Source organism: Amia ocellicauda, chromosome 12 (assembly GCF_036373705.1).
Source record: "Amia ocellicauda isolate fAmiCal2 chromosome 12, fAmiCal2.hap1, whole genome shotgun sequence".
Taxonomy (NCBI): Eukaryota; Metazoa; Chordata; class Actinopteri; order Amiiformes; family Amiidae; genus Amia; species Amia ocellicauda.
Window position 1 is genome coordinate 14152823 of NC_089861.1, and position 27687 is coordinate 14180509.

Consider the following 27687-nt stretch of genomic DNA (forward strand, 5'->3'; position numbering starts at 1 on the left):
AAAGCATAGATTTGCATTCCCGAGCAGATGAGTGCTTCCTCGGTTTCTCTACTACAATCCTCCAATGAGTTGCACCTTCCCAGCATGTCCCCCTGAAATGCAGCCAGTATATTGTTTAGAGGTGATGGATATTGTCAGGCATGGAAAGGTATTTGTAATGCAGGGATTAGAGGCAAGAATAATTGCAATCACTCCTCGTCTGCCTACTGTCTATCATTGTAAACAGAATCTGAAATTGTTTAACCTGAATACTAATTAGTAGCTAAATCTTTCCAAATAACTACATTACATCTTGTAAGCTGGTGTGCAGTGAGAATGTGGCATGAAACAGTCGCACAACTTCGTTTCCTAATACCATTTACTCAGTAATTTGAATGAGAATACAAATGAACAAATGCAGCACAAAATGCAAGTCTCACAACTGTCGTGATCCAATCTTCAAGTTTCATCAGGGTGTGTCGCTAATACCTATTTAGTTTGCTTCCTCCCATTCAACCAATTATGTCATATATATTATGACATTAATATGAATATATATATATATATATATATATATATATATATTCACACACATTTCAACCACATTCTACAAAGTCAAAAATATAAAAACGTGAAAACAAAATCTGTAACACTTGGATAAACAGCAACCGACAGTAATTCCAAGCCATTGCAATCCTTTTGAGTAGCACCATGTTTAAGGTTGTGTTTAATTGGGGCACACATAAAGCCGGGTCAAAGCACAACAATATATATATATAAAAAGACATTAGATATGTGACAGATAAAGCAATATGCCCTCCCTCAGAATCTGCAGAATTCACCTGTACAAGCGTGTACCTATACATGTTTAGAACTGGGCAATAAGAGCATGAAAAATAGTAACGTTAGCCCACACCAAGACAGATGCACACAATACATTAAGCCGGTGATTAGATTTAAATAAAATCACAGAGTTTACTGTTGAGAAATCACAGGATCCTTTGGGGCTACTCTTTACAGTGAAGAGGAAGTTTTCCTGCTGCCTGAGTTAATTGGCTGTCATTGTGTTCACAGGTTCTTCGTATCAGTGGATTTCTGATTATCATACTTTTATTTTACCCATAAACTGATCCTTTTCCAAATTTGGTTTTATTGTTGGCACGTGTGCAGGGATACAGAAGTTACTGCACCACTGAAAAGTTCCTGAAAAACATACAAACCTCAGCCAGTCTCTCCTCTATTGGTCCGCTGTGACAGACCCTCTGCACACAGATTACACAGGCAGGTGGGGGGGTTGGCTGGCAGTAGGCAGAATAGGTGAATGAAGATGACAGGAATATATGACCTTGTTCACGTGGACCCCCTTCCACTGACACGCAGGATCTCTGTCTCGGCCTAAGGAACACAAGACGACCAACAACAAGGCAATGATTTAACAAGTAGAATTGTAGAGCTGAAACGAAATGAAAGCTGCGAAAGCGTGGCACTACTCTCGTGGCGCTCTTTCTGTGGGACCCCAGCCCGTTCTAGCTTGAAAGCGTGTAGCAGAGGGAGGACGACAACGAGATCTTTAACAATCTTTCAGGGCGAGCCGAAGGGCATTCACTCATGCCTTCGTACCAGAGTGGAAAGCTAAGACACTTTTATTTAAACCTCCCTCTTTTTTTGACTTGCGAATAACAATAATATACAATATTGTCCTTTGCGGTTCGGAGTGTTCTGTGGCGAGAGCAGGCACTGTGGGTAACAATAAAGGCACTGAGGTGGATCTGTTGCCGTTTGTCGTTATTGTCTGAGACGTCCAGCACAGCGCGACAGGGAAGACAGGGTTAAACCTCAGAGCTGTCAGTGCTGTGCCTCGTGCTCACAGTCTCGCTGCTGCTCCGGCTGCCCTGGTAGGCCGAGCAGGAGGAGGTGGAGTAGGGCGGGGGTTTCTTGGCACCCGAGGAGCGGCGTCTCTTGCGACGCAGCAGGAGCACGACGCACGTGGTGACGCAGATCAGGAGCAGCAGCCCGGCCGCCCCGGCCACTAATGGCAGCAGCGCCAGCTCTGTGGTCTTCTGCCCAGAGCTCTCCAGCAGGGGGCGCTCCAGCAGCTCTTCTCTGGGCCAGGACTCGCGCTGGCTGACCACCAGCTTGTTGGCACGGTCCAGGGCGATGTGCTGGATGTTGGTTCCCCGGTTGTTCTCGGAGCCGATGTCCTCCGCTGGCTCGGGCGCCGCCCGCCGGCTGCGTACTTCACCTCTGGGGGCCACAGCGGCCGCGGACAGGCTGTGGTGATACTCCAGGCTCCTCTTGCCAATGCCTCGGTTGGCGTTCGTTCTAGAGCGGACTGTGTAGATGGTGTGGATGTACCACTCCCGGCCTGCAGTCACCTGGAGAGGGGAGAGTTGGGATCTCTGTTACAGCTGCACAAAATATTTTGGATTTTCCTGAACAGTCAACATGAATGAGAGCTGAGGCTGGAACTCCTTACCTGGAAGAGGGGTGTTGAGGACACGGTGAAGCCGTCTGAGCCTGGCTGTCTCACCAGGGGCAGGGCACCTGGCGCGTCGATGGCGAGCTTGGCGTCAAACTCCACATTCCCAAACACCCGGGCCTGGGTCTCTGGCTGGGCTTTATCCTGCGAATCAACAGACACAGAAGTGTGCACTTCAGCAATCTGGCTGGGGAGATTTTGTTTCAGATCCCTATGAGTGATTTCTGCTCCTAACCATGAAGTAAAGCTGGCACAGCTCCACCTACCAGAATCTTGAACCGGTAGAGCAGAGAGGGCGCGTCGGCCAGGCATCCGTACTCCTTGTTGACGGGGTTGTACTTGGGAACGTACCCATCGGCCCCGGTGCACAGGAACACCTTCTCAATGCTGCACGTGAACGAGTCCCCCAGGTTCTGCACAGGGTCCACCATGACCCGGCCATAGATATGCGACCCTGAGCAACACACGACGTCAGTAACCAAACCTGAACACACTGACTGACACAGAACAATCTCCTGGGTAAATATACAATTTGGACACAAGGGGGAGCCATTGGAAAACCCCTGGATCATGCTGGGACTGATTTTCCTTTCAGATTCTACTTGTGTGTCAAACTTCAATTTCAGAAAAAAAACTATTCCAAGTATCCACTTATTTCATGTCTCTTCATACGTGATGGATCGACTTGGTAATGAACTCTATTGGTGTCACTGCTTTGCTAATTCACACTGTTGGTTTTAACATTTTCGCTCTATCCTTGCCCTCCGAAGGCTGTAATGTATCTCTTGGGTCTCTGCTCACGTACCTTCAGCAAAGGCAACATCAGTTCCCTCCCCGAACCCCATGGACCCGTCGGACAGCCACAGCTCCCTCTTGGAGAGCAGGAACATTTGAGTGTTGAGACTGAACTCGGCAGCCACCGGGTCACTGACCTGAGGGGCAGAGAGCACAGGTCACACTGATTACAGGGAAAAGCTGGGCTATAGAATAATATATGTATAAGTGATACATATTAGTCATTGATTTGGAACATATCTGAAAGATTTTTGCTCCAGAGAAAATGGAGTGATTTTTATGTAACTCAAATAAAATATATAGCAGTATGTTATTGGCCGGGTTTCATGTCACTCACCTGCTGGAACCTGATGTCCATGTCGAAGGTGAGGGGCTCCCGGGGGTGACACACAGGGGGGATACTGTACTCCAGGTTAGGTGACGCACTGCAGGGAATGAGCTTCACGGTGTATGTGCCAGAGTAGTCTCGTACCTACATCGAAATCAGATGACATCACACCAAAGGTTATTAAAAGAGGATGCATTAAAATATAACAAAATATAAAAGCAACTCCTAAACTAATGAAGGCATCGTGCACAGTCTTCTCTCATTCCACAAACTCACTGCAAAATCGGAGACATAGCTCCACTGCTGAACTGGCTGGTTGTAGGTCGGCTCTGTCCGCACCAGAGACAGAGTGAAGGTGAGCCCAGAGTGATCCGCTGACATCACCATTGATGTTAAAGAGGTACCTGCAGCACAGAGGGATAGAAGATACATGAGACACACAGTCATATGTTCAACTCCTCCCCGCAGGACCACCAACAACATCACGAGGGTCAGAGTGCCAGGGTTATCTGTAATCTTTTTGTTGGAAAACTGTAGGACAGGCCTTGGGTTACTGTGTGAGACAACAGAGAGCAACTTGAAGTTTGAAGACCTGAGCCCTTACCTGGGTGAGACATCACGAACTGTCCTCTGAAACGGGCTTCGGTCTTGAAGTTCACCACTAGACGGCCCTCTTCATTAATTCTCATACTGGTTGGGTACATAGCTCCTATGAGAAGGGAGTCAAATTTAAAAATACAAGTAGGCACACACTGCTAGAACTAGCTAGGGCTAACAATGAATGAATGAACGGATAAATCACAATAATCAATCAATCAACCGATTAACCATAATCCCACACACTAGAGCCAGCAATTGATACAGTAGAACAGTGTCCTTATCAAAGCACCTTGCAGCTCGGCCTCCGGAGGACTGCCAATCCCGTCCTTCCACAAGATCGCAGTGTCATAGACGAAGGTGAGCCGCAGCTCGGACTGCAGGTCGAAGTGCTGCCAGCCCCCGACTGCCACGGGGGAGTGGAACACATAGGAGACATAGAGCGGCACCCGCAGCGTGACATAGGATTGCACCAGGTTGAGCACCTGCCAGGGGGGACAGGAGACAGCAGGCTCAAACGCCGTAACTCAACTCCAGCACAGTGCCGGTACTCTGAAGGGAATGCACAGTGGGAAAGGAGAAGGGAAGGGGACCAACCAGCTACACCTAATAAAGCCTATTAAACACACTTACATAACACTTTCTGAATATTTCATGGACGTCTGCTGATTACTTGTCCAGTACACATATCCCCTGTTTTTTATACTCTGACACTAACAGAAAACACCTAATTTCTTCTGATCTGAGAGAGTATTCCGTGCCAAATTATTAAAATAAATTAGTCAGTTATTATATTATTATCCTATGTATCCTATTACATATAAATTGATGTGAAAGTGAGGTGTTTCTTTATTGAAAATGTAGGTAACAGGAACGAAATGGTTCACCTCACAATAGTGCTTCAGAAATGTGAGCTTTTTTCACCCCTACCTATATGTTACAAATGTCAAATATAATAACCGAGCAGGAACTTTTTATAGAGGAAACCCAATCTGCTCCTGCTGTTAGGTTTCCCTTTCAGCATCTCAGCGCAGTGGTATGCAGGGCTTTTTGTTCAACGACACGCACAGGTTTAAGGTTGCACAGCCGAGAGGGCGTATCCCTTTACTCTGCTAAGTGTCCTCTCCCAGCGGTGGGGCTGGGGGGTGAATGGTGATACCAGTCTGAAGCTGCTGTTAGCCGAGTCCATTAACCTCAAGGCAGAAAGAACTCTCAACACGTCAACACTTCGATCTGGAGACAAACTCACTCTTTCATTCCCATCACAACATCTCAACAAAAGAATTTACATTGCTTTCTTTGCACTGTTTTCTTTCCCTTAAGTCTCCAGAAATGCAGCTGCTCAACTAAACACATCCCTTTTCTGTACCCTGCTTGGCTGGCTGAATTACTAAGTGTTTATTTCATTTTCTTTCCTTCTTTAAATGGTACAGTATCATTGACAGAAGTTATTTAATTAACCCAAGGCTATGAAAACAAAGAAAATAGCATACAAACCTTAAGTCTATCAGCTGAACATATATACGGTATTTCAATCTTGCTTCTAGTTTTTTGACTGTAAGAGTTCTTCACGGTTATGTATATATATATATGTACAAGACAAATATAAGATACAAATACAAGATGAGAGAACAGCACACTGGATTTTGCTGTAAAGACCAAGTACATGGAAAAAATAAACCCAACACGGGTGTGTGGAAATGACAGATCCTAGTGAACAATCTGAGCAGCGAGCTCGCCTTTGCTCTCCCCCAGCACACACATGACAGTACCTGGCCGTCGGTGCCGATTTTGCCCCCGCAGTCTGTCAGCAGCTCCGACATATCGTAGTAGCTGTTGAAGTCCCACAGGCAGGCCTCCAGGTTGAGGTTGCGGTAGAAGCGCAGGGAGTTGGCGGAGCGCAGGGCGGTGCTGTACTGGTAGGGGGAGGTCTCGCCGATCACCTCTGGGTTCTTGGTGCCCTCAGTGAGGAAGCCATGCTGGGTCTGGATCTCGTTGAAGTCTAGCAGGTTGGAGCATTTGTGGTTTCCCACCCTGGTGCCATCTGGGCTCAGAGTCAGCTCAAAGTTGGACAAGGGCCTCGTGGAGATGACTGGTAACATGCCTGCAACCACACAGTCGTCCATTTGTACAACCCTCGCTTTTATTCTTCTTTAAAGTGCAAATCTTGTGTGCATCTTGCAAATGTAAAATAAAATACATGGTGTAGATTTTATTTGTATTATACAAAATCAAGTTGTTTCCAAAGACAATTAAGTTTAACCAGGGTGACTGCAGGGTACTCACCATCCATGTGGGGCATAGTGATGGTCAGTTTGATGAGATTAGGGAAGTCGGGGTCGTCTGGGCCGGTGTAGCGAATTTTGGCAGAGAATGGCTCGGCCCCAACTGTTCCTGGGACCCGAGGCTGACAGAGACCTGTATAGGGCGAAGAGAGAAAGAGAAATAAAGAAGAGCACAACACTGTAGGATCGATTAGCTACTTAAAAAAAAAAAAACAAGCAAGATGAGCCCCCTCTTGTTTTGCTGCCTTCTATTATGTATATGTGGTATGTAGGTCTACCACGCTCACCCTCCTCCACGCTGATGCTGACGATGGGGCTGAGCAGCTCCAGGCCAGCATCTCCATTGGCATTGAAGGCCCTGGCCGCACACTGGACCCGGGAGCCTGCCTGGAAGTATATGGCGTCCAGCGTGATGGACTTGGTGTTGGTGAAGAAAGTGTTCGTGTCCACCTCCCTCATGGGGCTGGTGACGCCGTCCGGGCCACTGGGCGCGCTCACCAGCCAGCGGTATTGTGTCATCGTGTCGTTGATGTTCTCCGCTGAGCATATGGAGCCGGTCTTGTCAAAATCAGAGTACTTGGGGTTACAGGCCTGCAAGGGAAGGTTATAATAGGAAGATACGTTATTCACAGATTAAACTGAGCTGTACTACTTAAAAGCACAGTGAATATTACAAAATATATGCGTTGCTTTTTCAGGGAAATCTTCTTGATCAGGAATAAAAAATCCAGTAAAAATTGATTGATTATCTATGTTGGTTGAAACTAAATTCACCGAAATGAACGCTAAATACATAAAGAAAATGGAAGTGGGTGGATGGTTTATGTAAAACATGTTGATACCCGACTCATTTGTAAATGTTAAAAATAACTAAGACTCTTCGGTACACAACAGTGCTCTCTCTGGTGTTCACTCACCGTTACACAAACTACAGGGTAGCCAGTGGCAGGGTTGGGATGGTCCTTGCTCCTGGCTGTGTCATCGTACATGAGCAGGGAGACGACCTGAGGCACCGCGGGGAAAGTCACGTCTGCCACGCTGTCCATCTCCTCGATGTATATGATGGCCTTGCTCATCTTTGAGAGGAGAGAAGTTCCAGAAAGGCTTCGTTCACAGGGCCTACATGCATTATTTGCAATTGTGAAAACTAGAAGTTGTAATCAATGTGTTCACATAATCGAAAAAAGCTCCAAAAACCAGGTCGAGAATTCCAAAGACTTTATTGGAAGATAGTTGATCCTTGATGAATGAAGGGCTCAATACTGCTGAAGTTTGTATTATATCCAGGTATCATAAACATGGTTTACCATTTATCAAGTATTAAGAAAACCAATAGATGATTCCTGTTCTTTTGATTTGACTGTAAATTGTTAATTCAGATTTGTTTTCAAAGGTAATCATAGTATGTGCAGCAGGGCTCATTGGGTACTCTTTCCTAGACTTGAAGTGTTCAAACCTCCTCCATCAGGGGACCAGTAGATGGCGTAGTGAGTTTTCAGGGGTTGCGTGGTACTGGTGCTTGGAGATGTACCTAAGACTGCAGTTCATGTCTGAATGGGGTTTGACATCAAAAGCTGCATAGGCATGCTTACATAAGTAAACAACAACAGAGAATGTGTAAGTTTATATATTTCGACATTAGACCTTAGGCTAAATCAAAACTTTAACCTTGTTTATTAGTAGAAAGAGGCAGGTAATTTTAGATTTTCAGAGAGGGCCAGTATTGATGTAGTCTACGTCTAAGTGGGTAAAGGCAAAAAGTGCTGTTTTTAGTTTCTCTCACCTGTGTCTCAGCCACCATGTACTCATCAGGTTTCATGTGGATAGTGAAGGCCTCTCTCATCTCTCTCTCCCCATCGTACAGAATTTCCACCTCCACAAAGTGCTCCTTCTCTCCTTCCTTAAACTCCACATCTGCACAACAAGAAAAATCAACCCCAGAGAGTAGTTTATGAGTTGAGCTATGGATAACAACACCTAAATCGAACTCAGAGTCTATGATATCAAGATGAACATACTGTAAATACATCTCAGGTCTTACCTTCTGACAGGGGGTTGTAATCCTCCCCAGAGGTTGCAGAACCGTCCTTCGTGTGAATTCGCACCACAGACACTTTGGACGTGTCCCCGAGGCGCAGCACTGGGATCTTCACCACAGCGATCTCACCCTGCACTTGTGGTTCCTTGACACTGTATTTGATTTCAGAAAACTTGATAATCGGTTCTGGGGAAATGAAACGAAAATGATTGCTCACTGCACAAAGACTGACCAACTTAAACTGAGCTTTAACTATTTTAAATGATCGTTTTTACGAGCCTGCTTTTACGTACTGTCTTTGTCATCTGTAATTTTGATCAGCGTCTCCTTCTGCTCTCCCAGAGACGCCCCGAATGGTGATTCGCTTTTGGGATTCCCCAGCACCAGACGAAACTCTTCCTCCTCTTCGTGGACAGAGTCATCCACCAGAGTCACCACACAGGGCTTCTCCGATTCACCTGTGCGTGAACAACAATAATACCTTGAGTTCTGAGTTACCTTTCACTGTTATAATGCATTTCGTAGGCTGACACTTGAATCAAAGTGCAATGTAACACAGCAACAGAGTCAACACTACATGTAATGCTTGGTACAGGAGTCAGGATGTTGTGTTTGATTAATTTTATGCTTCTCTTGTCCAGCACAATGTAAACTATTGTTAGACAAGAAGGAGAAAATATAGAAAGTGTCGCATACAAGGCATGGATTGCATAGAATACAACCAAAGTCTGTATCACCCCAGTATTATGGACACATTACCTGGCAGGAAGGTGACAATGGAGGTGTCAGTGTTGGGACGCTCATCGTAGTCCATCATGACCTGTGCGGAGCCCTGGCGAGTGTAGCACCTCACAGTGGACTTATAGCTAATATCTCCACTGCGGTACACAATGGCACTGACCTGCCCATCCACCTCATCAGCAGTGTAGAGGGGCTCCTTGAACTGGACCTTAGGTACTGCAAAACAAACAAGATCATCACAAATAGTTCCACTGTATGCTAGACTATATATGTCTGAACAAAATGCGATATTGGGTGTAGGAAATAGGCTAAAAGGAGTGATCTGTCTTTGATGTTTACTCAAACAAATAATCCTGCTAGACTTTATTCAGATCGCTCACTGTGACACAAATCAGGGTTATAAGCACTCTTTCTGAAATCCATATTCCTAAGTATTCCTACACCGACAAAAAAACGGATGCATAAACAAAAAGTCTTTATGAGAGTTTATGAACACATTTGGATTGTGTAATCTACAGAATATATTCAAGTATTAAACTGAAAAACAAACAAGCCAATAACACACATATATACGGTATAATCTTCACCCTATAACTGCTGTGTGAATGACAGAAAAGGCCTGTGCTGACTGTGTTTGTGTTGTGGGACGCTGTGTTGTGTTATGTCACACAGTGTGAATCAGGCCATTGGCCAGACCTACAGTCTGAGACGGAGTCGTTGATGGTGATGATGGTCTTGCTGGGCTCTCCCAGGACGGCGTTCATGGGCATTCGGAGGACCAGCTCAAACTTCTCGGGCCCCTCCAGCACCGGCTGGCCCAGGTCGTCCAGGATGGTCACGCGGAAGGTCTGCATCGTCACCCCAGGGGCAAAATCCAGGTTTCTGCTAATCCCCACGTAGTCAATACCAGCTGCCAGGGAGACAAGCCCACAGTTCATAACAGGAAGACATGGACACACTCACTCTTAGACAAAAGAAATAATGTGTTGTTTTGGTGGTGGGGAGGTGAAATGTAATACTCTTGTCCCAGAGCGTGATGTCAGACATTTTATTTATTTATTATTATTTAGTAAATGTAGAACTCCAGAACATGCTCAAGTAAAGAAAGGAGACAAAAAGGTATATATTTTTAAAACTAATAGGGAAATAAATTGTTTTTTTTTGTTTTGGAGAAAAGGAGAGTCACTTACCTTCTGCTGAGACTGGCTCGGTTTTCCTGGAGCGCACAGTGACGGTCGCTGTCTTAGACAAATCTGTCCCTGTTCTCCACACACGCACCTCCACGTAGCCAGAGCTTTCATCCACTGTGTACTCCAGGTCTCCAAAGTACAGTGAGGGCTCTGCCAGACAAAACAACACAACATAAATATTACACATCCTAACAATAACGATGGTCCTCAATTTGTGTCAAAATAAACTGAATTCTGCTGGCTTTGTGGTCTACAGGTGAGACATAATAAAACAAAAATAATTGGTGGCTTTGATGGCTGTTATATTGTTTAGTGTCACAATTCAACTTTTAACATTGTACTGTGGTAAAACTGTATTTAAACAATCATATTTCAAGGTGTTTTCCTTCATAGAAATGGAATATAATGTTCACAATAAACTGAACCAAGACAGCCTTTTTTAATTTGTAAGCAAGGGATTTTATATATTTTAAATATATATAAATCATTGTATATACCTCAGATTCTGTAGAAAGATTAAATAGCTGTTTCATCATTCTTATCTGAGGTACTGTTTTGGGCTTTTCTTCCTTATATATATTTAGTATGTTTAACGTTCTATATATTTAACTAAACCTAATTTGAATGTGAAAACCATTTTTCTTTTAATGAAGGCATTTTTAATAATAAAAGATGAAGTTTAATAACTATCATGAACAATGAATATAAAAAGACAATGAGACCTTGGCAACTGGAGTACACAGGGGAAATAGTTTTAGCAGAAAAAAACTTGTTCTAAAACCTTAACTTTACGCACAAGACCACCACTGTATGATACATTTGACAGCACTTTCGCATTGACTCCCCAGAAGCACATCAGGCTGAGAAAGTCAAAGCATTTCATCACCATTCCCTCGCATGCAGTCACTCTGTAATAGGTCAGGAAGCAAGCTGTCAGCCAGCATGTCTTGTCAGCGAGACAACCCTGACAGGTGAAAATTAGCGGACAGCCGGAGTTCTCTCCTGAAGCTCTGACATCTCTTATGCTGATGAGCGAGTCATTGATAGCGGAGTGAAAAGGACGGGAGCTTTCAATTCTCATTCAAAAGAGGGCGGAAGAAAGTGCGCTTCCCTTTGCTATTAGAACTGAGACGCAGGCTTGTCTGAATTCTATTAGACACAGAATGAGAGAGGGAAACAAATAACCTTTGCAGTCATGTTTACTACATCTTATTCTACCCTTCCGGAGTCCCTGCTCACATTTCACAAATCTGCTAGGCACAGTGTTCAATTTCAAATAACACGCCCAAAACATTGTTCTGGAATTATCATTGCAAAGCAAATGAGCAACATTGGTGCTGTTTCATTTCCTCCACGATGAACACTGAGGCTCTAAGTATGAGTTATTTTTACAGATTTAAAATACAGATCAAGTGAATATGTGTACAATACAATTCATTAATTTAAAACTGTACATTTTAAAATCGTATTAAAATTGTATTGTTTAAAATGTTTTCGCTTCAGTCACTCTCTAAGTGTGATCTTGCGATGCCTGCTGTTAAAAATAGGCAGCTAAAGTAACAATGCCTGTAATTGTGCCCACATGGTTTTTAAAACTATAGGTCACTCTATAGGTGTTTGCTAAGCAGAATCTGCTCATTCATTGTGGACTATACTATGCAAAATGTACCACAAAACACAAGACCCTCCTTGTGACTGGGTTGCTTTGACAAATTGAAAATGTCCTTACTAGGCTTACAAAAATAGAAGCTATGAGCCGTTGCAGTGCCTGCTGCTCAGTCAAAAAGCTTGAATGGTAAAAGGGAAACATTCCTTTGAGGAAGCTGTCAAAAACATGATCAGACAGACCAGCTGATCTCACAGTGACATCCGCAATCATTTTTCACTTTCCCTGCGGTGTGATTGGCTCGGTTACGCTTGCCAAAGACATTTTCATTTCTGCAGGACAACCTTGTAAACTAAAGGTTATATAAACCAGGCGGTCTACATCTCAGAGCAGAACAGCTGAAGACCAAGCCTACATGAGAAACATCAGAGCATTAAACAGCGTCTCATGTTCTGTTATTGGTTGCCGGATCTAAAACGTTCCCTCTTTAGTTGGTAAAAAGGAAGCACCAACTGCAATGGAGCATAGCTGGCCCAGGTCCAAAGCTCATCTCTGTTACCACCCAAGTTGGTCACCTTACACAGAGCAGCACACAGCCCTGCCAAGACCCCGAATCGCTGATGGGTTCTCACTGAAGGCAGAAGCTGCAAATACAACACTTTCCACAAAGGAAATTAGTCTTTTCTTGTGCTCAGCTTGTGTTGCGTTCAGACCCACCAAGAAGATGTGGCCCTGAGTTAATGAGGACACAGTGCGTACAAGCTGACTTTTCTATACAGATCTTGGACTCCCTTCAAGTGTGCCCGTCTCCGGTGACCCCATCAAGGCCAGCTGAGGGCAACGTCTGTGTTTAGATTGATATTTACATCTCTCCCTCCCCTTGTACATTGCTAAGAGACTAGAGACAACCAGTAGAGTATTCTTTTTTGTGGAAAAACTATTTGTAATTGACGGCATTACTTCTTACATTCACCTCCATGGCCTGAAATCCCAGACAAGGCGTGGTTTACCTTCACTGAGACAGTGAATGCCAGCTTGTGAATCCAGTGAATTTTTTTTTTTTTTAAATGCAGACATTGAACTTGGCAAAGAGACAATAAAGAAACATAAGAAATTATGAAGAACAATACAGGTTGTCTATCTAAATCAAGTGAAACTAAATACATGAACACTGTTTTGTTTCAATAGGAAAAGATAAACAATTCAGATACAAAAGTAACCGCTGTTAAATTACAACAAATGCAGGGTCTTTTAATTGCTAATGCTAAAGAGAATTCACATGCAAATATTCCTTCATTATTCTATATATGGTAATTGTCCTAGTTCCAAGATATAATTTCAAATATTGCACCTATTGCAGTAGGCCTTTTGTATGGAGGTAGATATCAGCAGAATTAGTTTATGTTTATGTTTCCAGGGAGTGGCTGTGGGAGGAACTGAATATTTCCAGTTTATTTTCTTTTAAAGGCAAAGGAGACAACGGACACAGAGAAAGGTAAAACATGAACAATCTTGACATCTGAGGTTGTTAATATCCCTGACAGCAGAGAAGTGGAAGCACATATTTCAATAGCTGACAAGAAAAGTCAGTACCACAGATAGCGTTTGTCCTTAATTCACCTTTCAGAAGATGAGTTAAGCTACTTCTCCACAGTGTGCACCGCCCACATACACACCTACACTTTTACCAAAATAAAACATTAAGCTAATCCAGAAAGACATGTTTTTGTCGGATTTTCAAAAGGAGTTAATTCGACGTCTAGCATTTGGCAAATATCCCTGAAACTAGCCTGTTTATCAGTTTACAAAGTGAGTTGTTTTCTCCCTGTTATAATACAATGTCTGGCTGGTCATAACGGAAAAACATACCTAATAAAAGGGAAGCAGGACAAAAGCTTGTAAGCTACTTTCATCTGTCTTTATAGGGGCTTGTCCAATACAGTGCCAATACAGTGCCAATTTAAGATACTATTGTATTACAACCACCTGTTTTGGCGATCAAATTACCTATAGTCTGGTAGAAGCTTTGAATTGGCAGACAAGGGGTAGTCGATTATAGACAGAGAAAAAAATGTGTGTAAAGCAGGCAGAAGACAAGAGAGAGAGGGAAAAGCTGAGACACACATGTGGGTGGAAGGAGAGCCATGTTCACCAGACTAACTGTTATGGTTTTCGGTTAAGGGGGCTCAGATATGCGCCTTTAGTTATGGCGCCACAAAATGACTCGCAAGGGATTAAATAACATGTACAGGCTAATGCAGCTCTCCAGGCTCACTAAACCAGGGCATCAAAGAGCCAAACTACGACTGGGATTTCCCACCTGCCTACTCCGAGCTGCACATGTTGATTTATGACTGCGATATCTGTCACTTTCAACTCACAGCAAGACAGCCTTCACACACCGCCTGCCTGCAAATAAGCTGAGTTGTGTGGTTCTTTTTTGTGCATAGAATTTAATACATTAAAATCAATCTGGAAAAAAGTGCGCTATAATTCACTAAGATGATTATTATGATGATACTACTACTATGAATACTAAATAAGTAAAAACACAAGAGATAGATATAGATAAAGTGGTAGATTTGAAAATGTCTACACATTAATTTCAGCATCTTACATTTATAGGGCCCAGCTCAGCTCAATTGTTTATTGTAACTATATATATATATATATATATATATATATATATATATATATATATATATATATATATATATATATAATGTATCCTATGAATGCCTACTAAAGGCAGTCCTGTCTACTGTTAGCCTCTACAAAGGTGGAGGTCACCCCAAGAAGGAATCTTTACAAAACGTGGGCTTAACCATTTCCTTTCATCACATTTCCAGTCCATTTCCCACTATGGCCTTCTGTGGTGAAACAGGAAAACAAAGCAAAGCCCTGTATAATACTGAAAGCCTCATGTTTGTCAATAATCTTTGTACAGAAGCATTGGGGCCCACAATGGCATGTCAGCAGCTCTTCTTATTAATGGGAAAGACTGAAACACTTGATATTCCCACGTCGGATAGAGTGACAGAAGCCAGGCAGGCTCTGCTTAAACTATTCTGGCCAACAGTGCTTGTGTGGCCTGAGGACATAATCCCTGCAGGCTTGGTGAATTAGGTGAACCACATCTACCTGCTACTACATTGGAACCAAGTTTCCGCTCCATATACTTCAGATAGGTCTCTTGTTTAATTGTTTTGTTTCTTACTGTTTTATAATACAAGACTCCTCTTCAAGTGCACATCTTTGGGTGTGAGTATGAAAAAGTTTGTTGTGCTCCCACGGTTCATTCAAAATATCCCAGAAATAATGTCAATAAACCTTCTGGACTGAAAGAAAAGTTGGTGTCAGTTTCCCTAATGTTAATTTGACGTTCCAGGATTTACAATAACTATCTAATCTAAGAGGAAATGGACAATTTGTCAGATGCAAACAGGGGTCAATAGCAATCTTCCTTAATTTGGAGGTTTTTAATGCGTTGTGATTTGGAACTCCCTTTTCTTTGCTGATTAAATCACATTTAATTTCCTTAAGTCATCTGCTCAGGTTTCTCTGTCTTCTTCTGCTGAATGGGTTCCATTCAGACTCATATTGCGGACTCTTGTGCTTTTTTGTTCAATTTGAACGACATTACATTACATTCAGTTTGAGAGTTAAAAAAATATATACAATATAGATTCACCTCTCATTATGACTCTATTTTGTTAGTTTTTTTAAAGCTCCACACACTGTTGACCATTCTCATTTCATACAATACAATCTAAAAGAGACTATATTTAACATCCCATATAGGAAAGAAATGTTTAGACACAGGAGCTAGCTCATCTGCTGTGTTTTCACATACTGACCCAGTGCCCCTCCCCACACACCCCCACACATCCATCTTTGATATATTGTCATTTGTAAGCAGATTCCCACCACAGACAAATTGCAAAAACCCTTAGATGAACATATATTGTAAATCTGCCTTTTTGATCCTTAATCCTCTTTACGTTTATGAAACTAATAGACTTTTCTGGTCCCTCAGAAGACACACAAAAAAGCCATTCTTCTTAGGTTGAAGTCTCAGTATTCATTTTTTGTTTGGTCAGGCATTTTTTTAATGATTGACAAATTTATCAAGCTCCAGCTTCAATTATCCTGACTCTTATCTCTTCTATGATTTCTTACTGGCACCAGTTTTCCCTTTCATTTTTTACATGTCTTTCTTCCCCCTCCTATTTAGGACCCCTGGCATTGCTTCAGTAGCAGCCACAATCAATTGTCCTTTTATGTTCTTCATAGACAACTGAGACACTAGGACAATAGCTGATAATGGGACTTAAACATTGTATTACAATTTTTAATTTTACAAATTAGTAAGTAAAGGGAACCATTCTTTCAGTGTAATTAAGGAGAGATATAAATCTACAGTATATTTAATAAGCTTCAGTCTATTAGTCCTTTTTCTTTGTTAAAAAAATACATTTTTCTATAACTATGTTAGTGGTAGGAATTGGTGAAAAGAAAGCAGTTTCAGGTCTATTACTGTAATTCCTAATTGAGTTTACATACTCTTCTGGTTTAATTTCCTAAAAATAATTACATATTTAGATAATATAAAGGGAAGGATTGCTTAGTAGAGCAGTGGGGATTTATATGGATGAATACATTATTTGCTTTATAGGATTTAGCTTTGTAGGACTGCCATATTATTTTCTTTATAACGTTAATTAACTACTAATTTCAAAAATATATATGTTAGGAAATGTTTTACTATTTTTGCCACTGGACTTTATAGTACAATTAGCAAATTATTAATCTACTACTAATATTATAGGGATTCTTTAAAATGTTCTGTTACTAGGCCCTTGGACAAATAAAAAATGTATTTTAATGAACAATTCCAGAACTCAACAGTGGATATGTGATTGACAGAAGACACTTCCTTCTACCTAAAGCATAATTGCCATCAAGTACTCCACTGTGTTCTTAAGTTGAGGCACCTAGGAACTGTATCTTGGCCCTATAATATCAGAGAAGCCAAACTATTCTTTTGTTTAATATGATGTAAACAAAAAAGTTATGAAAAAAAATATGAAAATCTACACTGACTGCCAATGTGTATTAGTGCAGGAGAAAGGGATTTGTACCCACAATGCACAATAAGGCAGCCTCCAGCAGTGTATTTTATTTATTTACCAATATACCTTTTATTTTGGATGGATTAATAGCACCATCAACCCTGATATTTGTATGTATTTAAATTTGCTGGTATTTTCTGCGGCAATGCTACGAACGAGACATCCAGCAATGGAGAAATCAAAGAGGGTTTGACTTAAACTACAATAATTAAACCCTTGAGTAGCTCTCAGATGTGTAGTTAAACAGAGCAGTCAGCACCAGAGTAATGGCACTCTGCACGGACGGTTTGCTGAATAAGGTCAATGGAGTCCTTTGGAGAGATTGCTTTTCTTTACATCACTGGACCATTTCCTACCTTTGATGTTAACAAAATAAAAAGCCCCCCTCTCCACTTTCTGCCTTTGACCATAGTTCTTCAGTGCACAATGGACTTTTGCTGTGTTTTACAACAAGTCAATGCTTTTCATAAGTGATTGTTTTTTTTTGTTTTTTTCCTCCCAATTGCCTGACAAAGCCCAGGCTGTAGAGTTGTGCTCGTGCTTGTGTTAATGTCTCGGTTGGCTTGGGACAGTCTCGTGTGGCATAGTCCTGGTTTGGAACGGCTCTTTCAACAACTCTTTAACGCACAATCCCAAAGCAAAGCCCCAGTGATTTAGGGTTAACTTTTCCCTCTCAACACAAAATGTAACAAATCCAGTATAGCTTTCAAAAATTCCAAGAGACCAGGCAGATATCAAATTCAAATGGAAAAAAATATATCGCAGGGAGACGAAAGTAAAGTCTACACTGGGGATTAACTGTCTTCTGTTTTAACGGTCTAATATTACAAATCTAAGTTTGTGTTTTGTGTTTCTCCATTTCTCTTTCACTCCTTTTCAACAGCAACTTTAATTTTAAATTGTATTTAGAAGATATATGTTGATGAGTTCCCACAATATACAGGCCACAGCAGTGTCTATCCGTTATGGCAAAGTCTTCCTCTGGTTATCCCTTCTGCGATTTAGTTTTCAATGGACTGCCAGATGTAGTACATATCTCTCTACATTTGTTGCTGCAACCATTGAAGGTTTGAAGATTTATACTGTAATTATTCTCTGATCTAACCTCTGATCTATGCCAGATGCCCTTTACACCTGAAGTTTCTAATCTACAGATGTTGCCAGTCTACAAAAGTCTGTTTTTTATACTTTCCTATCCAGCCACAGAAGTTTGATGAACACGTGCCAGCACTTACAACAGCTTTGGTCAGAGGCATCAATGTGAACTAAGCAGGTTAACCAGATAATTTTCCAGTTTCCAGTTAGTTTCTTTATTTTTTAAATAAATAAGTGCCCTGTAACTTCTAGTAAGTAAGTAAGCGCTACTGTATAGATCATTTAAACATGCGATCACCCAGGATCATTGCCAGGCCTGAAAGCACTCTTTAAATGGCCTTTGTAATTATAAGCTTCACATCACTGCATGCTTTGAAAATGAGATGAACTTACAGTTGTATTTATCAATAAATAAGAAGTAAATCTCTCAACCGTCTCCAACATGAAATTCCACATGCTTTCAGAATCAGAAACAAAGCTTAAGATTGCGTTTGAAGCCTAAGAAAAAGTGCACCAAAATCAGAGGGGGAAAAGAAAAATGATGCTCTTATGTAAAAGATTAAAAACAACATGTAAAAACCTATTTTATATAGGGGATGAGCACATACCAACTTCCTTTATGAACATTGTATACAGAAAAGCATTTTTTTTTCAATACATATTCCTTAATTATAAGACCAAAAGGAAAATCCCTCTCCACGCAGCCACACACATACTAGAAGAAAGACGACAGCAGGAGCATCCTAATTAAGGATTTCTTGTCTGGAGATGAAGGGGCAAACATCACAGGGCAGATATTCTTCTATAATAACTTCAAAGAGTTAAATGCTAACTTAAATCCCCCATAACAATCATAGCTGAGAGCGTATATTTAGGAACAGTCACAGGAAGCGCTTAAGAGAGATGACTTTCGAAAGTGCTTTTGTCAGGGAGTCTGAGAAAGGGCAGAAGGCTTTGTAAGAGTAAATCAGTCTAAACAACCGATTCGTGTTGTTACTGAACTGAAGTGTATCATTCTAATGCCAACATCAGTGAAACCAAAGAATAATCTACTAAAATGTTGACACAAAAGCTAGTACATTAAACAGGGAAATTAAGTTTCCCATCCCAACCCAGAAATTCAGCTCATGTAAGGATAAGAACAGCACATTTTCTATACAAGAACAGGCTACGAAAGGACACTGTTATTAGAGGTGAGTGAAGGCTTGGAGGCAACCAACTCCATCCTTTTCCATTTTCTTGACTTTTCAAGTGGGCACTCCAAAGTGTGCAGTACGAAGAAAAACATTTTATCTGTCAGCCTGAATATGCAGAGGAGGAAAGGTCACAATTAAGCTGGAATACGTTTTCCAAACAGACAGATTCCTGCTGGATTCCTTCGCTATTTCAATGGGCCCCTTAGAAAGATTCACAGGCCAACTGTCTGCCAAAGAACAATCATGTTATGAAGTTATCCTATTCTTTCTCATTGGTTTGCAAGCATAGAGAAACTGAAAATAAGTCCAGTATAAAAATAAAATAAACCTGTCAACGATTGAGAAATATTATCAATGGGCTTTAATAGTGTGATTTCCAAAAAAAAATCTGGTATTACATGTTACACCCGCTGGTTAAGTACTGTAAAAGTTATGCCCATTATTTTTTGTCCATTAAAATAACATCAAATTAGAAATGCAGTCTACATTGTTAATGTTGTAAATGACTATTGTAGCTGGAAATGGCTGATTTGTAATGGAATATCTACATAGGCGTACAGAGGCCCATTATCAGCAACCATCAGTCCTGTGTTCCACTGGCACGTTGTGTTGGCTAATCCAAGTTTATCATTTTAAAAGGCTAATTGATCATTAGAAAACCCTTTTGCAATTATGTTATTATTATTAGTAGTAGTAGTATATATTATTATTATTAGTATTATATGAAAACTGTTGTGCTGATTAAAGAAGCAATAAAACTGGCCTTCTTTAGACTAGTTGAGCATCAGCAATTGTGGGTTCGATTACAGGTTCGAAATGACCAGAAACAAAGAACTTTCTTCTGAAACTCATCAGTCTATTCTTGTTCTGAGAAATGAAGGCTATCCCATGTGAGAAATTGCCAAGAAACTGAAGATCTCGTACAATGCTGTGTACTACTCCTTCACAGAACCACACAGACTCTAGAATCGCCACTGCTCACAGGTCCTCAACTGGCAGCTTCATTAAATACTACCTGCATAACAACAGTCAACAGTGAAGAGGCGACTCCGGGATGCTGGCCTTCTAGGCAGAGTTGCAAAGAAAAAGCCATATCTCAGACACAGTCACTGGACAGAGGAAGACTGGAAAAAAGTTTTATGGACAGACAAACAGACAAAAGTTTGAGGTATTCGGATCACAAAGAACAACTTTTGTGAGACGCAGACCAGATGAAAAGATGCTGGAGGAGTGCTTGATGCCATCTATCAAGGATGGTGGAGGCAATGTGATTGTCTGGGGGTGCTTTGGTGGTGGTAAAGTGAGAGATTTGTACAGGATAAAAGAGATCTTGAAGAAGGAAGGCTATCACTCCATTTTTCAATGCCATGCAACATGGATGGCGCTTGATTGGAGCCAATTTCCTCCTACAACAGGACAATGACCCAAAGCACAGCTTCTAACTATGCAAACTATTTAGGGAAGAAGCAGTTAACTGGTATTCTCTCTACATTGGAGTGGTCAGCACAGTCACCGCATCTCAACCCTATTGGGCTGTTGTGGGAGCAGCTTGACCGTATGGTACGTAAGAAGTGCCCATCAAGCCAATCCAACTTGTGGCAGGTGCTTCAGGAAGCATGGGGTGAAATCTCTTCAGATTACCTCAACAAACTGACAATTAGAATGACAAAGGTCTGCAAGGCTGTAATTGCTGCAAATGGAGGATTCTTTGATGAAAGCAAACTATTGTGAAGGACACAATTATGAGAATTATAAGAATAATTTCTTCTAACCTTGTCAATTACTATATTTCATATTCAAAGTCATTTCATGTATGTTTTCATGGAAAACAAGGACATTTCTAAGTGACCCCAAACTTTTGAATGGTAGTGTATGTCCTTGAGCGGCTCTCAGTCTCGTCTCTAACAGCGGCAAGAGAAATGGCAACACAATAAGCTTCCATCATAGTACAGTTTGAAGCATTTGCTCTTTAAATGCACTTAGGTGTTAGAATTCATAGTCCTGTTTAATCTTAAAGGGTATATCTAGTGTAAAATAAGAACATAAGATGTACCACAGGAGGTTGATTATAAACAGATTGTGTGACAATAAATGCATAAATAAATACATGCTTTGGACACTAAAGCCATTTCCACTCTGGAAGCTCTGTGTTTTTGTTTGTCTTTATGGGTATCTATTGATGTCTTTAAGCTTCTCAAAGAGAGCATTTCTGAAGGCCAGTAACATCTGTGAAAGCCCTGCAGGACTGCTAATCTGATAAGGAGATCTGTTTCATTATTCATGAAGTAAAACAAAATCACTACACTTCATAAAGTGCCTCTGGAATAATTGGCTGGTTTAATCCTCTTTGAGTCCTTCATCCTGTTCCTGGAGGAGGATAGAGAGAAGAGGGGTGGCCACTTTTTCCACAGCATGGCCCCAAAAAGTTCACAACCCGTATTAACGTCATTTAGGCTTTTTTGTCCTCTTTTCTCTAGGTAGAGACGTTGACAAACCTTTCACAATGGGGTTCCTTAAATCCAGGAAATGCAACGTGCACCTAAATCACATCAAGCTCCTTACATCCAAAGAGTTTCATTAACCTCAAATGAAGGAGAGAGGGACTTGAGAAAAAAATAATTTCCACCTTCTTGAAATGAATTCCATCTGAAACAGCAAGTTGGTTGAGCCTTTTCAAATTCATCTGGATATGTATACCGTAAGTAAACATATGGCTTTTGTAGTACCCTGTAAGCTGGGGGTGTTTAAAGAACAGCATGCAGAAGACAACTCGTCCTTCATAGCTACACTTATAATACCCCCAATGAAACAATTATACATTAAGAGCTTACTTGCACTGAGATGTTGTTTCTTTTTAATGGAAATAGAAGTGACAGTGCTGGAACAGCCTTAGCTTTTACTAACCCACACTCAGATCAAAATACAATCACAGGATTAGGAGTAAAATCAGTTAGTTGAACAATTCTTTCAGATTGGAAGCCTAGCAGTTGGTGCCAAGATATCACAGTAGTGAGTCAACCAGAAAGAATAGCACAGGTGGGAATCCTTAACGTCTGAACTTTCAGATGGACACAATCTCTCCAAGAAGAAAACAAATGAAGCTTAAAGGTTTTAGGGAGGTAAAGCAACAAACCTAACTGCATAAACACTTTGGACATCAGTGTTCTTAAAAGCTGGCTTTCAAGGGCCACAGTGCTTCCGTTTTTAATTCCACCCGAGCTCTCTGATTGAACTGCTTTTTATTGGTGTAATAGAGGTGATGATTTAAAGAGGCCTATACATCCGCCAGACCGTATCCCTCGAAAACTGGATTTTAAGAACACTTGTGCATTGCAGGTGAGTCTCAATAGAGTCAGGAGGGTCTAGTCCCACGTCAGACACACACTGTGTAAAGAGATAGAAGATCCCAGGCGTTCACTATAATCATATTTCATGAGTGTGTAACAATGTGTTTTTGTGCTTCAAAAGTAGGAAGAAGGGAGGTAGCCCAGGAATAAAATTATTAATCTAGCTTCTATAACAAATACTATAGTATGTTACTGTAGTCCAAAAAGCTGTATAGCCTGTACTCCTTTTCCATGTTTTTGATATATGGTTATCTTAAAACAAAGAAAATGATATTCCCAGTTTTTACAGATAAAGTTACACTTAAACTATTTTGACCAAAGTGTTTGTTTTGTCAATATTTATTAGGATGTTGCCAATAACAGTGAATTCAGTAGTGAATACTGCAATTGTGAATCAACAGTTTCAGGCAATAAAGTGTCAGTGAGGTACAATAGTATTTTTTTTTCCTGGGAGCAGCTATGCCTTATGTTACCATTATGCAGAAGAAATTAACCTTTTAAGAACCACACTGACCCTTTGAGACTTTAAACCATTTATGTTAGTAGTTTTTAGTGGGGAGAGTGATGTTAAGGTATGTGCTTTTTTCAGAGACATTTGTTTTGGACTACAGTGGCTGTTATAGGTATCAGCTGTGACTAACATACTATGGGAAGGCTCTAAAATATAGATTTTTCTGTTGTCCAAACAGAATTAACCCTACATGTCAACCTTACAGAACTTTGCAAATAAGGAACCTTTATACCATCGGCATTCAGAGCGTTCCCTTTTAGTATTTTTATTATCTTTAACCTCTTTGTGTTTGGGACCAGACTGTGTGTGGTACAGTACCATCGGTCTCACACTCACCATCGTCGTTGTCTGCCAGGATGACCACTCTGGCGCTGGGGTACTCGAGGCCCACCTGGCCCCCCATGGGCATGCTGAGTGTAACGTTGAAGGTCTCCTCCTCTTCGTACAGCGAGTCATCAATGATTATGATGCGGCACGGCTTTTCGCGCTCATCCTTGTCGAAGCGCAGCACGCTGGTGTGGTCCTCAGGTCGGCTGATGTAGTCGGAGTATGACAGGACAGTGCTGGGTACTGTGCCCGTGGCGCTTTCTGTAAGAAGTATTATGGTTAGTATAAATTATTTATATGATATTAATATACACTTAACTATAATACTGGAAGTTGGAAGTATGGATAATTGAATGTACTATACATCACATGACTAAGGATTAGCACAGCACCACCAAATTCCCCAAAACCTTGTCTCAGGGATATTTGAACAATTCCCAAAATGCAATTAGTACACCCTCAGATTTAAAATGTTTTGTGCTGGGCAGACAAGCTGAGTTAGTCAAATGTCCACAAGTGAAGAGCTTCCTTTATTTGGGGTCTAGCTAAAGAGTGGCTTACGAGGAGGTTTCTGTGTGAGTGAGATTTTAGACCACTTGAGCATACAGAAATAAATTGTGACTAATCCAATCCTGAATGTTGAATAAATTACAAAGGCAGTAAAACAAAAGGAACTGAATAGAAACATCCATTGCTAAAAACAGGAAGCTTTTAAAATGACTAAATGTTTATTACATTTTAATATTTTTATATAATCTGTTCAGAAACATACTATGAAAACATGCAAACATGTTTTACACAGTAAACATCCATTAGGAAAATACATTGTATATTTTCAGTTCAATTTAATATCTAGACGGTAGCACATATGTCCATGTAATTTCCGAATTCATCACATAGGGGTGCTTTGCAGTAAATAATACATACCTTCATATATACCTATACTCATTTCCTACTTTGAGTAAAATATTTGCCAGTCTTTGTTTTGAGGCCACACTGCCTCCTTTTCAAAACACTGTATATCATGTTATGGGGAACCTGCACACCTATTGTCTTTTTGTCACCTGCACCAGTTTTCTCCAGGGCCTACCCACACAGTAATCTTAGGTGCCAATCAGTGTTTATGAACGTGCTTCTTAAATTGCAGTCTCCCACATCCTCCAAACCATTTACTGACAAGGGGGAACAAAACACTCTCCTCACATGGAATGCTCACTCTGTCAGTCACCCTTTAAACCAAGACCTGCCCGATTCCCCTTGTGTTTCCTTAGTTGTGTCTTTATTTTAATCATAGACCAAACACCAGTTGGCTGGGGGGAAATGTGGTTGTTTAGATTTCTAGCACCAATTACATGTAGATTTTGCATGTACCAAACAAAAATAGACCCACCTAAAATTAGACTGACCTCCAGCCATTTGGCCATGGCTCACCATTTCTCCTTGAGCTCTGATGTAGATCTCTGTACAGACTTGTCTATTGAGTTAAGTGTGGGCAGTTGTGCGGGGTCAATATTTACTCAGGGTGTGGCTTTGTTTTCCAAATCCTGAGCAATCTGTCAGCTTCTGTCTCACCTTGCTGGGTGTAGCAGATGACCATCAGTTCCTGACTGACATCTCCAGACCTCCGCACTGGAATCACCAGCTCACCAATGTCCTCTTCGATCCTGTACTCCGACTGAGGAATGAAGACAGTGGATTCTGCAGGACACAATCAAGGGTTAGGACAGTATCTAGAAATCAAACGCCACCCAAAAATGTCAACTTAAAGTTGCTCCTAGCGTTTTAAAAAATTAATCCAACACGAAAAAGATCTGCAAATAATGTATTGGCTGTTAAAGATGCCACCAAATTCAAAAGTAAGCCACATAAGGGTGTTGAGGGAAGACTGGGGGTTAAGGAGATTGCAGGAGTTTCCTTTTAACATTTATATTTCCTTTGAACACTTTTTAAAATACTGCTGACATTAAGATATACCTTGACAGGAAGGTATCAAAAACCTTATATGTCCCACTTCTGGATGTCTGTTCATTTAATGTATTTGTGAACAAATGTTTGCTGCTTTTTACAAGACATACGGCACAAATAATGTATCTGATACAGTGCCCTGAACATTTATAACGCAGTTGTGTTTTTGCCCCAACCAACCCAGGTTGTTCATTTTCATTGTGTTACTGCCACATCTATAAGTTAGTGTGATCATACCGTCGCCGGGGTCCACAATCTCCACAGTAGCAGTGTCCGGGAACTCCAGCACGGCCATGACAGGATCGGACAGCAGGATCTGAAAGGTCTCGGACGTCTCGAACTCCTGATCTGTGAAGATCTTGACGCGCCATGTGGCCGTGCTCTGGCCGGGATTGAACTGCACCTGCTTCTGGGACTTCCCTCTGAAGTCCTTGTCCTTCTCTGCAGTGCCATCCTTCGTGCCAATACCTTGCGATTAAGAGACCACAACAATGTTACGTAACGGCTTGTGAAATAAGCAAGTTCATTTCCTGAGTCAGATGAGTATGACTGGACTGTGTGTGCCTGTACATTTATTCTGATGTTCAAGAGAAGTATTTAGCTTTTGTGGGCTAACACTCTTCAGCAGACTTAAAACTAGTTCAGATTCTGTTCAGTGTCTGCCTCCAGCACCAGGAATTTTAAGACTTCCCATGGAGCGAACTTCTCTCAAAGACAAATTTTTACAAGAAAAGAGAGAGGAAAAGAAAAAACACTTAATAAACATAATCATGCTCTGAAATGGAAAGGTAATTTACCTGCTCTCATGTTTCCGATGTCTCTTTGCACACGAGGCAACTACCATTATTTCTCTCTCTGACAGCAGTGTTGCAATTGTTTTTCAAAACCTATCAAATCACACTCATTGTTGACACATACATTTTGAGCTGAAGCGCTCTCATCAGTCATTTGGCTTCAGATTGCTGTATTTAGTCAATCTGTTGATTCTCATTAAGCTCCAGAGTAAACCTAAAAAACCACAGGTTATGTTTTTTTTTTTTTTGCCAGGCATAAATTGAAATAGTTGTATGATTCAACAATGCTTGCTTGAGTCACTTAACTTCACCTCCCCTGGATGAGAATAAAAAGCCTTTGTTCTCTAATTATCCACCTATTCATTATGTGAAGGCCCTTCCAGAGGCAAAACTATTTCAACAGCATCAGATCCATACATTTAGCTAGTAGACAGTGCCTTATTTAGGTTGACAGTTCTTCAGGTGAGAGAATAGTGGGCTTTCAAGCAGAGACATCCCTTAACATTGGCTTGACATTTCAGACAATAATTCAGTAAGCGGTTCAGTCTAGAAACAGCTGATAAAGTATTTCACACTATACAAAACTGCTGAAAGATGTTGACTATTCTGTGACTTGGCCCTTTTCAGGTGCTCAGTTGGCCCACAGTCTTTCTCACATTGTGGATGTATTGCATTGGCAGTAATGAAATAAATGCAAGTATGTGGCTGAAATGCACTTGAGTATGGAGATCGATAACTGTCAATGTTTATTTGAATTTGGACTGACCTCGAACTAGGCTATCTACTGCTCCAATCAGATAACCTTTTTAAGGGGAGGCAGGCAAAGAGCCAGTGGCCAAACAACCTGAGATTTTGACAAATCAGTTTCTTTGAGGGATAAGCATTGAAAGGACATTTTTCCACTTATGGTTTTGCCGTTGGCTAAGGAAAGGAAACATCATATCTCCTGAAAGAATCAAGACTCTAGACGGTGGTTTGATTATTTAGAATGAGAACTGACATTCTTTTGTTCTTACACTAACTAAAAGGGTCACTTGCTATTCCGATGCCTAAAAAGCTTTGGGAAACAGATTCATTAGTCTCTGAAAATACAACAGTTTGATTGGGTCATTGCTCTGTACCGCAAAATTAATCACAAGTTCCAGCTGTCTTAAACTGAATACTTAACTACTGTGGGATGCTGAGAAAAGACAGTCATTCATTCTGTTCTACTTGTTGATTATTAAACCTGCCAGTGAAAATGAATGAAAATTATAATAAACATACAGTAACACACCAATTC

General features: G+C 41.1%; 1 protein-coding gene across 1 annotated transcript in view; it reads right to left on the minus strand.

Annotated features, from left to right (window-relative positions):
* Window positions 1-344: 344 nt before the first annotated feature.
* Window positions 345-27687, minus strand: part of frem3 (Fras1 related extracellular matrix 3) — a 52526-nt gene continuing 25183 nt past the window's right edge. The window contains exons 4-24 of the mRNA XM_066718411.1: window positions 25849-26079; window positions 25219-25344; window positions 23656-23907; window positions 10433-10582; window positions 9943-10152; window positions 9261-9458; window positions 8795-8959; window positions 8505-8687; window positions 8247-8377; window positions 7381-7539; window positions 6751-7054; window positions 6465-6596; window positions 5951-6282; window positions 4471-4663; window positions 4186-4290; window positions 3858-3985; window positions 3591-3725; window positions 3264-3390; window positions 2725-2912; window positions 2456-2602; window positions 345-2354 (exon numbers count right to left, since the gene is read on the minus strand). Coding sequence (XP_066574508.1) covers window positions 1809-2354; window positions 2456-2602; window positions 2725-2912; window positions 3264-3390; window positions 3591-3725; window positions 3858-3985; window positions 4186-4290; window positions 4471-4663; window positions 5951-6282; window positions 6465-6596; window positions 6751-7054; window positions 7381-7539; window positions 8247-8377; window positions 8505-8687; window positions 8795-8959; window positions 9261-9458; window positions 9943-10152; window positions 10433-10582; window positions 23656-23907; window positions 25219-25344; window positions 25849-26079 — 4142 coding nt within the window. The 3' untranslated portion in view covers window positions 345-1808. The remainder of the gene's footprint in view (window positions 2355-2455; window positions 2603-2724; window positions 2913-3263; window positions 3391-3590; window positions 3726-3857; window positions 3986-4185; window positions 4291-4470; window positions 4664-5950; window positions 6283-6464; window positions 6597-6750; window positions 7055-7380; window positions 7540-8246; window positions 8378-8504; window positions 8688-8794; window positions 8960-9260; window positions 9459-9942; window positions 10153-10432; window positions 10583-23655; window positions 23908-25218; window positions 25345-25848; window positions 26080-27687) is intronic.